Here is a 13979-nt window from a genome sequence, read left to right as displayed (position 1 = left end):
AACGCCAATCCACCCATTGCAAAGACGTACTACGGTGCGAAGGCCGTGATTACACCCCAGCTATGCTCCTCCACTCCTCATCTTTGCATTACGAAGTTCGTCATCTCGCCTGCCTGAGGGTTCGAAGTACTTCACAAATTCCACGAGCACCGTATCCTTGATGACATCCAAGGACATCTTATCAACTTTGCATATCTCGTCGCCTTGGGAGAAGTATCGAAGGGCACCGCAAGACCCGTCATCAGGTGATTTGTTGAAGGTGAGACTCACCGTACCTTCATCTGGAGATACTTGCTTTAGAATCAGTTTGTCCTTTCGTACTGCATCGACGGAGGTCGCCAGAGCTTGCCCTTGTTCTGGCGGCGCAAACGACTTCCTTCCTTTCCGGCACTAGCCCATGTACCAGCTTGCTTCTCCCCTGCCACGGTCTCTTCCCACAGCATACGAGGTAGTATTGCATCGCTCAAGGGCGGACTGAAGGAAACACCGAGGACGGCCAAAGGGGGTGGGGAAACCATTCAAGTTCATTCCCAGCACTCTTTCAAGACACCCAAAGCTCTGGGGGTGCCATCCTTATGATCCTCCCATCCACAATCGCTCCTCGAACCATTCATACCACATCCCCATTATTCCTATCTCCCTGCGCAACCTCCACGGTCAACACACCCGTCTTCGTCTTCCCTCCCTGACCCGAATGCACACTATCCTTCAACCCCGAATCATCCGTCCTCCTGCTCGGCGGCACCTCGTCCCCCACCTCCTGCTCCCCCATACTCATCACAAAACTCGGCCTCGTCAACTCCCCCCTCGTAATCAGCACGCCCGCCCTATGCAGCACTCTTTCAGCCGGCGCCTTCAGCGGCGCCAAACACGCCGCGATAATGCCAAGCAGTACTTCTAGCATGCACCACATGCTCATCATGACGGTCGAAGAGATCAAGTCGCCCGCAAAGGTTGCGTCGGAAATCCCCATGCGGTACGCCGCTATAGCAGCCGCTACCAGCCCCATGGCCATGAGGCAGCAGATGAGGATCTTCTCGCGCGTCGAGCGGTGCAGCGTGAGGATGAGGTGGATGGGGAGCAAGGCTAGTATCACGTCGTTCAAAACTAATAAACCTACTTTTGTCAGTTCCTAATATTGATAAGAGTACTGAGAGGGATCCAAGAAGGGGAAAGGAGGATACTGAGAGGCGGATAAACGTACTGTTCGCCACCCACCCAAACACAAGCACATAGCGCCTCGGCCAGCACCGCACGTCGTACACCGGCATCCAGCTCGCTCGCAGCGGCCGGCAGTTCGCAAACTGGAATAACATGTGGCCGAAATACGTCACCATCTGTATCACGACGATGCTCCAGAGGGTGATTTTCCAGTACCGGTCCGGGCTCAGGCGGAGGAGAGACAGCGCGATGGATAGGCGCGTTAGAGCGATGGCGGCGATCCAGACGACTTGTTGCACGAAGTTTATCTTCATTACTTGGATGACGTCTGAGGGGGTGACGTAGTAGCTGTGGTGGCCCCAGCCGTGGACGGAGGAGGCGATGGAGAGGGAGAGGTCGACGAGGCATAGTATCTATTCCCCCAGGCCATCAGTCCGGAGCTTATGAGGATTGAGAAGGGCGGTCATGGAGGGTACGTACGGTAGCTGTTAATATGAGGTAGTCGTCCACGCGGATGTTGAAAGTTGGCCGTATCCGCGAATAGATGCGCGCACCGCAGAGGAGAACGGCAAGGAGTGTGAAGACACCGGTCACGGCGAGGAAGGTCGGCGCATAGTTGGTGTCGGGAGGTGGTGGACCGTCTAGGATGCCCATTGCTCTCTACTGTACTTCTGCGAAGAAGTATCCAACAGGGTATAACGAAGGAATCTGAATATTCAAAACAACGACCAGTAGACACCCACGAATGCGGGGACTAGCAAAGAATCGAAGAACAAGGTCGCCGCCGTCAAAAGTGGAAGCAAAGAGCGTTCAATCCACTTCCTCCCCACAAGCACGGTCGCGGACGACATGACGACTTGTACCCGTCGACCCAGTCCAAGGGCGCTCCCGTCCCGCAGCTGATCTCCTGACAACCTTTCAGCTCCGCAAGCCATCCATCAACCCATAAGCTGCAACGCCGTTGTGGCGTCGAAATTGGCTCATCTAAGGTTCCGCCGCGGTCCCGACACACCCATGGCGAACAAATAAACTTCCCCAGCTACAGGATTCCCTCCCCAGCACCGGAACCACCCCATTGGCTCTCCCAGCTGCCACTCCGAGAACCACCTCTTAGCCACGCTTCAAGAAGATATAAAGTTTCGCCCCGGGGCTCACGCGAGTCTCACGGCCACCTTTGCGACGCGTTTCTTCCCGCGTAAGCAGGCGCCCGCAATACTCCCCTCGTACGCATTCATATTTAAGTTTCGTACGGGTAAACTATTACCTAACCGCCGCCGGGGAGAGCAAGCGCAGTCTAAAAGCGTAGCCACGGGAGCGTCAAGCCGGGTAAACGGGCGGTAGGATGTTATACGGCGGGCGGGACTTGTTTACCCTTCCGCGTCCGCAGCGCGGAGGCACATGACTCGCAGTTGTGTGATCGCCGTACGCAAGACTGTGGAAGAAACTCTACTCATCCTCTACTGTCACCTCGTGAGCATTTGCCTAAACCAGTCACCGTATAGAACCGTATAGATAGTTTTCTAACTACGACTGAGCTACACTACTGGGAAGCGATCTACTCAAAAAAGATGAAGAACGAAAAAGCGCGTGAAGCGATTAGTGAATCCCCAGTCCAGCTCAGCCAGCAAATGAGAACTTCCACCGTACTGAACTCGTTCCGACCACGAACCGCCGAAAAGAAAGATGCCTCGTGAACCCAGCCGCTCATCAAACGCAGCACGACATCTATGCGTCTCTACCCGTACGTACGGAGAAACCTTCTCCATCCTTCGCGCACCTCACGTGAGGACCGTCGTACCAAAAAGACGATCCACCAGAAAGACGACGTACCCGTCCGTAGCCACACATCTGGAAACACTCTCTACACCCTTTACTACACCCTTCACTAAGTACAACCCCACCTACCAAGCATCCAAAGCACAACTTCATTTCCCAGCCACTCTCCCTATCAGCATACACCTACACACATAATCACAAACCACTTACAGTCAAAAGCAAAAAAGGGTATATTCACTGCCTACAGCCCCCACACGCTACAAGACACTAGACTATAATCCTCCCTTGCTTGCCAGACAGTATAAAAAGGGAAACACTAAATCATACACAGCATAACATTCATTCGTGTCCAGCCCAGCCCTGCTGCAACTGAAGGGGAATACCGCAAGATAGATAACCGCCAAAAGGATGACCTGAAGAGCGTTCGGAAGTATAGGGTGTGCGGTGTGGCGTTGTTGTTCGTTGATTTGAGGAAACGAGGGTGAGGTTTGGTGGGAGATCCATCGTTGGGAAGGGGGTGTGCGGTGCGAAGAAGGGTGTCATTCGGACACCTGGTCAGTCGTTCAATCTCTCGGAAGGAAAGATACAGTTGTCGGAGAAGACGTGATCCAGGTGACGGGTACTCGTTCGACGAAACACGTCGTTTCCACGATGCAGCGAGTCTACAACTCATCCTTGACGCGCTTTGTCGCCTCGGCCGCCACACTGCTCGCGCCGCTAGCCGCGGCCTCCGCGTTGGTCGCCGCTGCAGCGTAGAGCTCGCTGATACGGGAGTTGGCCGCCTCGACGGCAGCAGCGAGACGAGCGCTTGCGCTCTCCACTGCGCCTTGCTCCGGTCCGTAGATGGCTTCGCTAGCTGCGGCGGCGGCATTGGCAGCCTTTTCACTGGCGACAGAAGCAACGGAGCTGTACACGCTCGCTGCGGCAGCCGCGCCGTTGGAAGCAGAAGCTGCGTATCCCGTAGCCGTAGGCGTGCCGAAGATGGCCTCACTGATAGCTGCCTGAGCGCTCGAGGCCACGGCCGCGAAGTCCTGGGATGCCTGTGCGGTACCGTAGATGGCTTCGCTGGCCTTGGACTGGACAGAGGCGTAAGCGCTGGCGACGGACTCGCTGGCTTGCTCGACGGTGCCCTTCTGCGTGCCGTAAACGGCGACGGAAGCACTTTCCACAGCGGCATTGAGCTGGTCGTTGACGTTGCCGAGAATGGTCTCGATAGCCGGCGGAGGTACGAACACAGACTCAACAACCGAGGAGGCAGAAGCGTAGGCGTCTGCGGCAAACTCAGAGGCCGCTTCGTAGCTCTCGCCCGCATAGGAGGTGACAGCTTCGTAGTTCTCGGACGCGAATGAGTTGACGGAGGAAACAGCGGCCGGAAGGCCCGTGAAGTATGCAGAAGAGAATCGAGCCATGACGCTCTCTGTGAAATCAGGCTCTTTCCCAATGACGAGTTCAGAAATCAAAGCTTGAACGGCGGCAGCCTGTTCGACGGCCTGGGCGGTTGCTTGTGCAGCGTAGGCGCCAGCTTGCGAGTAGGCTGACTCTGCCCAAGGAGTTGGCGCACCGTACACTTGGTTGCTGGCCTTCGCAATCAGAGCCTCCCAGTTTTGGCTCGCTTGAGAGGCTACAGATTCGGTCCAGGCAGTCTCAGATCCAATGACACCAGAGCTGACTTGCGATGCCAGGGACTCGGCTGCCTTTTGAGCGTTGGCCGCGGCGGACTGTGCAGAATCGGATGCACCTGATGCGTACGACTGTGCGGAATCGGCAATCGAAGCTGCTGAATCGGAAGCTACTGAGGCGAGTGATTCGAAGGTGCCCTGCTCCGGTCCATAGACGGCGCTAGAAGCAGCACCGAGGAACGCAGAGTATCGTTCATGGGCCAGTCCAATCGCTTCGTAGTACTGTCGGCGCGCGCCGTCGAGTGCAGGTGATCCGGTTGGTTGGGAAGAGAACTGGGCAGAGGCGTGGCTTAACCCTTCAGACAGCCTAGATGAGGCAATAGAGGATACTGACTCAAAGTAGCCTTGGGTAGGGCCAGCTGCGTAGCTCTTCACGGACTCGGTGTATTGCAGAGCAGCGCCCAGCCGTTCACTAGCAGCTGCGACGGAGTCCGAGTATGCCTTCTCGATCATTGCGAGCATAGTCTCGTGAGCAGGCTTTGTGGTACCAGAAACCAGAACGGAGAGCTGCGATTTAGCATTCTCGAATTGCTCGTTGGCAATGCTCACTGCCTCGTTGTAGCGGGAGCTAGCGTGCGTGCGAACGGTTTGGACGACTGCAGTAGGCGTGGGCGTACCGTATATGGCGTAAGATGCCCTAACGTGTTGTCAGTGTCGTTCGCAGTCATGGGTAGGCGCGTACTTACGCAGTAACAGCGGATGCGAACTTGTCCGATGCGACGCTGGTAGCGCTGTCGACTGCCCCTTGTTGTGTGCCATACAGAACACTTGAAGCGGCAGCTAGAGCCGCCACATACTGTTCGCTGGCAAGCGAAGTGACGGACTCGGCAGTGCCTTGCGTCTTTGTAGGTTGGAGGAGAGCCTGGCTCACAGCTCGACTGAGGTCAGATGCTCGGTCTCCAGCGTCTGCGACCAAACTCTGAATCTTTTGAGAGTAAGTATCATCCTCATCATCGTCAATCACGTCGTCAAAAACAACCTCCCTGGCTTCCGCAAGGACTTGGGCATTTGCTCCGCCCCAAACCTTCTTCGGTGCCTCTGAAGCTGCAGAAGCTGCTCCTTCAGCATTTTTCTTGGCTGCCTTGGTCGCTCTCTCGATGTTCTCTGCTGCGTCCGAAGCTACACTGCTGGCCTCATCTTGGCCAGCACTGGCGGCTTCAGAAGCTTTGGAGGATGCCTTGGAGACTTCCGACTTCAGGACCGACGCAAGACTTTCAGTAGCGGGAGTTTCAGAGCCAACGACGGCATTGGATACTGAAGACTTGGCAGCCGATGCAGCACTCTCAGCGGCAGGAGTTTCTGAGCCTATGATCTTCTCCGAAACTTGTGATGAGGCGCTCGAGGCGGATTCCTTGACCGCAGATGCAATGCTCTCGCTGGCGGGAGTCTCCGAACCAAGTATTGCTTCAGAAGCTTGCGAAGAAGCTTCTTGTGCGCCGCTGAGAACTTGCTGGGCAGCGTTGTAGGCCCTAACCGGTACCTTCTTTTCCGAGAAGTCATCGGAATGGTCTCCAGCCCAGATCTTCCATCTGGATGCATCCTTGAGACGAACGAGCTCGTTGACCATGGTCGATGCTATCGCCATGGCCTTGTCTTCGAGCTTCGCTGCTTCCTCATGAGCAACCTTCAAGCCTTCGTGTCTTGCGCCAACGGCCTCGACCTCCTCTTGCCATTCGTTGAGAGTGTCTCTCAGCTTGTGGTAGTTTTGCCAGTCTTTATATTCCACACCATCAAGCCAAGCCCAGCGCATGCCGACCTCTTGGAGACCCAAACCGTGTATCTTCTCGAGGACTTCAACGGTGCTCCCAACAGCGGCACGGACAAGGTTATCGGTTTCCTGGTCGAATGCGACTTTCCACTTCCTAACCGCTTGTGACTTATTTTTGACAGCCAGCCCAAGCTCTCGTGTTTTGGCAACGCATTGCTCGTAGGCTTTTTCCAACTGCTCCTCTGTCGCATCTTCGGGTAGCGATTTCACAGTTTGCTTGATGAACTTCTTCAACGAAGAGATGGTTGACTCCGCAGTCTCTTCAAGTTGAACGATCATGGCGGCGCCATGTCCCTGGACACCATTGTCAATCTGTCGCTTGGTGATCTCAGCAACGCGTGTGTCCAAGTCCTCTGCACCCTTGTCTGCAGCGGTTGCAAACTTGGTCTGCCAGTCCCGAAGATCCTGGTTGAGCTTTTCCCTCAGCTCTGCACCGGTGGGTTGAGGCGGCTTGGAATGAGTAGACTTCCTAGTCTCGAGTTCAGACGGCTTTGAGTTTGACTCAGAACCGAAGAAGTCGTCGAAAACGCCCCAGCCAGATTTCGTAGACTCGGTGGCGGAGCTGACAGCCGAAGAGACGGAGGAAGCAATAGTAGCAGTGGAGGTGATGGCGTCAGTCTTGAGCAATGAAGTCCTAAGGTCGATTAGCATACCATGTCCTGAGGTAGGAAGAGTGCAAACCTACGATGAAGAGTCAACAGCCTCAACTACTGACTCGATTTTCTGCTGGTCCTTGTATCTTCCTAGTCTTTCCCTGATGCGCACTAATTGAGGCTCGACATTGTCGCCGTAAAGGACTCGCACGTATGGCCAGAGGGTACGAGACACAAACTTCCAGGATGCATCCCGCCCCGACTGAACAACAGGGAAGATGAGATGCACTGTGGCGTGATGGCCTTGAGCATACGCCTGACGAGCGTATGGTAATAGTGCCTCATACGCGGGGAGAAGGCTCAGATGATAGATCTCCACCAGGCTTTCCTTGGTCTGCTCAATATACGGGCTTGCGGCATCCGAGGCGGTCTTGACATGAGGGCCCAGGTGCTGTTCGTACTGAGCGTATGCCTTATCCTGAAGCTCTTGGATGTGGGGTCGCGCGGTCCTAGCCCACTCGGCCTCGGCGTACTTTTGCGCCTGCTCAACACGATGGGCGCCGTAGGTAGCGTATTGGTGCTTCGTAAATGTTGAGACGGGGGTGTAAACGCGCTGATCGAACGTGTCCACATAGGGCTGTACTTTTTCGACTTGCGGCGCGACGTAGGTCTGATAGTAGGGATCTAGGTACGGTGCGGCATACGACCGAGCGTGAAGATACGGCTTGCAGACTTGTGGAGACGAGTCGGATAATTGGGTCAACGACGAAGGGCATCTGAAGGCAAGCGTGACGATGAGATACCACGACAGTAATCTGGTGGTAGTCAGCGTGCTGCCACATTGCAAGGGCGGCATATTGAAGGCGATAATGGGTTCTCGTGGGCAGCCGCTGTACAGGCAAGAAAGAGCCAGGAATGTTTTGATAAAGCGACGTACCTTCCCATGACGTTTGTCAAGCTGCCTATCCATGTTGTCCTCGGCTTCCTGCTGGTGTTTGTCTGTTTGGCAGATAGTTTCTGGGACTTGTCGGCATGGCCGTTCATATGGCCATTCGCTTTGCCATTCGGTGTGGCTTTCTTTGGCGTTTTTGCCCGACCATTACTTTGGCCTGCCATGGCTGTGTGTGAAGCGTGCGTGTAGGTTCGCGACAGTCGGTGTTCACGTGCGGACGGCGGTGTAAGGTGACACGCTGGATTGACAAGCCTCTGTGAGAGATGTGAGTATTCTGTTGATGGATGGGGGCTTGGGCGCGATACACATACCGAGTTACAGGCTGTCCTCTGGGGTGGGTGGAAGTCAACCAAAGTGAGAGATGTGGGCAGGACGGGACCAGGATGCAAGCTCCAGGCGCAGACACGGACAGGGATGATGTCAGACCACGTGCTGATCGCGTGCAGACGTTGGCCTTGATAAGGTCGGGGCGCGATCACACAATCAATCTTCGATGGGGAACATCAACGAGCTGGAAAGGATGCATGTGGTGAGGGATGGTGCGATACCGAGGCGCGTGTTTCCCGCGTCGGGGGCACAGGAGACTGCTGCGTATCAGCCATGCGGGTGGAATCTCACCGCACCGCCGGCAAGTTTTGCAGGGCGCGTACTTGATACGCCGCCCGCGCTCTTTGTTTGGCACCGTGTTGCTTCGGTCGTGACGCCATGGTTGTCGGCCTGACTTGCATAGCTTGCATGTTGAGAAACTGCTTTTGGCTACAGTGAATGTCTCAGGCCCAAAGCGGCTTAATGCTGGCTGTTGTAGACATCTGTTGCGTGCATGCTAGCAGGTACGAGTAGATCAGCAACAGGCGCAAGGCGGGAGGCTGCCAGTAGCACCCCAGACCCAAGCAAGCGAAAGGGCCCGCTGCGGCGGCGACTGGCTGACTTCCGCGTTGAACCATCGAGCTGCCAAAAAGTCCACCGACGTTTCCTCAGCGACTACCTTTCACTACTTCACGCCGACGCCCTCCACTCGCAGCTTTGAGTCTCTGCGACAACACAGGCCACACCTAAAGACCCTCCGCGACCCAACACCGTCGCTACCACGCTCTCCGATGTGCTCATAGCCCCCCGCTGCGGCACCACGCCTTTATACTCGTCCACACATAGCACCCAACCCCACGGCTTCCACTGGCCCGCTGAGACATGGCTTCCGCAGGCGACTCCGGTCTCATTCCCATACCAGATGCCCCGCCGGCGACCGTCCCACAATCACATAACCAGCCGCCAGACAAGGACGATGTCGACACTTGTCGCATATGTCGGGGCGAGAGCACGCCGGACGAGCCGCTGTTCTACCCGTGCAAGTGTAGCGGCAGCATCAAATATGTGCATCAGGAATGTCTCATGGAGTGGCTATCCCACTCGCAAAAGAAATATTGCGAGCTGTGCAAGACGTCCTTCCGCTTCACCAAGCTGTACCACCCCGGCATGCCAAACACCATACCCACCTCCGTCTTCCTCCGCCGCGCCGCCGTCCACATACTCAAGCTGTTCATGACATGGTGTCGCGCTGTACTGGTGGCCTCGGTCTGGCTGATTCTGCTGCCCTGGTGCATGCGCGTTGTCTGGCGGAGTCTCTTCTGGGTCGGTGACGGAGGATGGAACCGTGACGACTATATCGAGCTCCGCAGCTTAGAGAACGGGACTTCACCGTCCTCCGTGTACGACCTGAATGCTCTCCATTCTGCCTACAAAGCAGCCCAAGCTGCAAATCAGACTCAAGACACCCCCATCCCGAGCCTGCTCATGCCATTTTCGCACACGCTGAACACGAGTGCTGGCGAGCCAGGCATCTGGACATTTGCCAAACGCTTCCTTTGGGGCTTCATCACTCCGCTGCACACACTGGCGCCTCCACCAGCCTTGAATAGAACCGAGCTGAATGCTACCGCAGACCATCTGGGTCCACGCAATCCATCCCTCCTTTCTGACGTTTCTTTCTTCAACTGGTTCCCTTCACAAGCGGCGAATGGTTTCTTGGTCGACGTGCTCGAGGGCCAGATCATCACCCTCGCTGTTGTAGTTGTATTCATCTTGATATTCCTAATACGCGAATGGGTTGTACAACAGCAACCTGTCATCAACATGGTAGCGCTGAACGGCGATGCAGCCGCCGCAGCTGCGGAGCAAGAGGCTCAACATCATGAGGACGTTGTGGAAGATGAAGCTGCTCTCAGAGAGGAACATGCCCACGAGGGTGGCGATGCGGACGATGCAGGAGACGCAGAAGGAGGCGAAGAGGACAGAACACCCACACGACCGATAATTAGAGGACCAAGTTTCGATTGCGCAGAGAAGCTAGAGAGCGAACTTCCAGAAGGCCGAGCTATCTTGGAAGCTTGGCATGAAAGGGGTGAACCTCCGGAAGAGATGATAATAAAAGCTTTCGAAGACGGGTCGTTCCAGCTGTCAGAAGATTGGGATTACTTCCTCGACGAACTGCCCGGCGGTATAGAAGAAAAGCTGGAGCAAATTCAGCAGCGCCGGGAAGATGAAGCACGTGTTACTCGAGGACGGAGTCTCCCTGCGCGCTCAAGTAGTCTGGCGTACCGTACCCACGAGACGCCTTCAGCGGCACGTACGGGGTCGGCCTCGCCGTCCAAGAGACCGCACATGCCAGTTCGAGGTCGTTCATCCCTTGCTACTGATGTCAAACGGCGCATGGAAGAGGATAGTTCATGGTCATTTGCGAATGTACCAGAGGCGGCAGGGGACAACTCGCGGAATTCTGATGCTACGGTTCCCAACAAGTGGGATGATGAAGTGGCGGGCTCATCGCTGGCTGATCAAGAACAAGGCAGCGACCATAGCAGCGAAAGCTGGCAACAGGTCCCAGATATTGTTGTCGAAGGTAGCGACCAGGATTCCACAGGTAAAGGCAAAGGCAAAGGCAAAGATGTCGGCAACGACCACGGCCCATCTCCTATTGCAAGGTCAGGGCCCTCAATGTCTACAGAAGGCGACACATTCGGACCCTCGGAAGTCGTCGATGAGGCGTCGAACATGTCTACGTGCGGTTCGGACTCTTACAGAAATGGTGTGGACACCGATGCAGAGGACTCTGCGGTCGATGTTCCACCACAATTACCACAGGAACAGCATCAGGAGAATGACGTTGCGCGCGAAGCGCAACCTGAGCCAGCTCCTGGAGGTGATGTGCAGCCACCTCGCCGCACTTTGGACCGTATCCTGGACTGGATGTTCGACGGCGTCGCACCTGGTGTGCAAGCAGCAGAGGACGGTGCCGATGATGCGCACATCGTACGCAACATAGCTGATGAGGCGCCTTTTGTGCCTTTTGCAGGTAACGAGCCGCGCGAAGTAGCGAACCAACCAATCCAAGATCCTGAAGTTGCGGCAGCAGCTGCGCAAGCTGGTATCGACGTCAACGACCAGGATGCTATCGACGATGCTGAAGACTTGGAGGGTATCCTGGAACTCATTGGCATGCAAGGCCCTCTAACCGGCCTGTTCCAGAATGCCATGTTTAGTGCTGTTCTGATCTCTGCGACTCTAGCCTGCGCTGTCTGGCTTCCTTACTTGTGGGGTAAGGTGGTCATTTTATTCATGGGCAGCCCAGTTGCACTCTTCGTCAAACTCCCGTTGCAGATCATAGCGACATTGGCAGATCTCCTTGTCGACAGCTTTGTGTTCCTAGCCGCTGTTATGGTATCAGGTGTGCTGGAGGTCATGTCGCGCTGCGTCCAACTGGCCAGTCAGGGCACCATGGATCGTCCATTTGAACTCGCCTTCGAACAGGCAAAGTCGATTTCAGCCAACGCAGCACTTCGTCTTTGGAAACTTGTTGAAACCTCGCCGCTGTTCCCGCCACCGACCTATTTCCGGTTATCAATCCATTCGCATGAGGCTTTACGCACGATTCAGAACACCACGTCCTATACGCTGAACCAAACGAGCAATATGGTAACCGTATTCTTAGAAGATGCCGCACAGAACAGGTCTTCCTCAATCATTTTCGCAACCCTTCGCCTACTTCCAGAAGCCATTAAAGCATCCTTCACGACACTGTACACCAAAGTCGCCTCAGTTGCATCATGGCTATTGGCTACCAAAACGTACAAGATCACCTTCGACCTCGATTTTGGCAGCGATATTAGCCCCTTTTCTGCAGCCGAGGCTCAATGGACAGCAACTGATCGCTTGATTGCAGTCCTCGCTGGCTATGCCTTCTTCGCGTTAGCCGGTGCTGTCTATCTCAAGCGCGGCGGTTTCTTCAGCAGTTCTTCTCAAGGCATGAAGATCGAGCGGATCATCACCGAGATTCTTCAGCAAGCGGGTGGTGTACTGAAGGTGATCTTAATCATCTCCATTGAGATGTTGGTCTTCCCCCTCTACTGTGGCCTTCTTCTCGACATGGCACTCTTACCCCTCTTCAAAGACGCAAACCTCTACACTCGTTGGCAGTTCACGCGCGGCAGCCCATGGACATCAGGATTCGTACACTGGTTCATTGGCACATGCTACATGTTCCATTTTGCTCTGTTCGTCTCCATGTGCCGTAAGATCATGCGCCGAGGCGTGCTCTACTTCATCCGCGACCCTGACGACCCACAATTCCATCCTGTGCGCGATGTGCTCGAACGCAGTGTTACCACACAACTTCGGAAGATTGCGTTCAGCGGTTTAGTGTACGGAGCCCTGGTCATAGTCTGCCTCGGCGGCGTAGTATGGACTCTCAACCGCCTCACCACCGGCGTGCTGCCTATCCACTGGGTGTCCCACGCGCCATCACTGGAGCTCCCGCTCGATCTCTTGTTCTACAACTTCCTTACTCCTGTCATCATCAAGCTGTACAAACCGAGTGACGCCCTACAAACAATCTCAGGATGGTGGTTTAAGCTCTGTGCGCGCTTCCTCCGCCTCTCCAACTTCCTCTTCGGCGAAAGAGCCAAAGACCAAGAAGGCCGCAAAGTCGCCGGCGAGTTCGTCTTCGAAGGCCGCTACGTCCGCGCCCCCGCCTCAGACCAAGTCCGCATTCCCAAGGGCGACCCCGTCTTCGTCGACGTCGACGCAGATAACGTGCGCAAAGATGGTCTCCAGGACGCCGGCGGCGTACACAATTCTAATCTCGTAGCTAAAGTGTACATTCCCCCGTGGTTCCGCCTGCGCATCGGCATCTTCGTCTTCACGATCTGGATCTTTGCAGCCGTGGCGGGCGTGAGTGCGACTATCATCCCGCTGCTCTTCGGTCGCTACTTGTTCTCACTGTTGCTGCCTGCGACCGTCGAAATGAACGACATCCACTCCTTCAGCCTCGGCCTCTACACCCTTGGTTCTCTCGCCTACTCCCTCTACCACCTCCACGCCTTCCTCACCTCCATCGACCGCCCCGCCGCCAGCGCCCTCGCCACCCTCGCTGCGACTGCGAGCCGCGCCGCCCTCCGTGCGTTACGCTTCGCTTACGTATGGGGTGGCCTCATCCTTCTCATCCCCTTCCTCTTCGCTGTCCTGATAGAATTCTACGGCCTGATTCCCCTGCACGCGTATCTCGGCCCCAAGGAACCGCACGTCGTGCATCTAATCCAGGACTGGACGCTGGGCTTCCTGTACGCGAGGCTAGTCGCGAGACTTACCTTTGCGGACCGCGCGAGCCGTCCTGCCCGCGCTTTCGCAGCTGTTATTCGCGATGGGTATCTCAACCCCAATGCGCAGATCGCTACGCGGTGCTTCCTCCTGCCTGCGCTTGCGCTCTTCGTGGTCTCGATTATCGTGCCGTCTGCTGTTGCTATCACACTCAATTACACGCTTTTGCTCGGCGCCAACGAGATGAGCAGGACGTTGGTGTGGCGGTTTGCGTTTCCGAGTACGGGGGCGGTGGTGGGCATGGCGTGGGCGGGGAGGAGGGCATCGAGTGCGCGAGGAGATGGAGGGGTGTTGTGAGGGATGAGGTGTATCTTGTGGGGGAGAGGTTGCATAATTTTGGGGAGAGGAGGAGAGTGGTGAGGGAAGAGGTGCCGCAGGTGGAACAGGTGGAACAGGTGCAT

General features: G+C 55.8%; 3 protein-coding genes across 3 annotated transcripts; 1 reads left to right on the top strand and 2 right to left on the bottom strand.

Moving 5' to 3' along the window:
• Positions 1-60: 60 nt before the first annotated feature.
• On the bottom strand, positions 61-1815 carry N0V89_003389 (uncharacterized protein; the record flags this gene model as incomplete). Its single annotated transcript, XM_056212191.1, has 4 exons — positions 61-390; positions 617-1116; positions 1205-1574; positions 1642-1815. The coding sequence occupies 4 exons, from the start codon at positions 1813-1815 to the stop codon at positions 61-63; spliced, it is 1374 nt and encodes a 457-aa protein (XP_056072499.1).
• A 1784-nt stretch (positions 1816-3599) lies between these two features.
• N0V89_003388 (uncharacterized protein) lies at positions 3600-8093 on the bottom strand (the record flags this gene model as incomplete). Its single annotated transcript, XM_056212190.1, has 4 exons — positions 3600-5253; positions 5303-7018; positions 7070-7792; positions 7915-8093. The coding sequence occupies 4 exons, from the start codon at positions 8091-8093 to the stop codon at positions 3600-3602; spliced, it is 4272 nt and encodes a 1423-aa protein (XP_056072498.1).
• A 1024-nt stretch (positions 8094-9117) lies between these two features.
• N0V89_003387 (uncharacterized protein) lies at positions 9118-13875 on the top strand (the record flags this gene model as incomplete). Its single annotated transcript, XM_056212189.1, has 1 exon — positions 9118-13875. One exon carries the CDS (start codon positions 9118-9120, stop codon positions 13873-13875), a length of 4758 nt encoding a protein of 1585 aa, XP_056072497.1.
• Between the last annotated feature and the right edge of the window lie 104 nt (positions 13876-13979).

The sequence above is a fragment of the Didymosphaeria variabile genome (genome assembly GCF_027946475.1).
Source record: "Didymosphaeria variabile strain IMI 356815 chromosome Unknown scaffold_3, whole genome shotgun sequence".
Taxonomy (NCBI): Eukaryota; Fungi; Ascomycota; class Dothideomycetes; order Pleosporales; family Didymosphaeriaceae; genus Didymosphaeria; species Didymosphaeria variabile.
The sequence above is the reverse complement of the archived record's forward strand: the minus strand, read 5'-3'. Positions and strand labels throughout refer to the sequence as shown.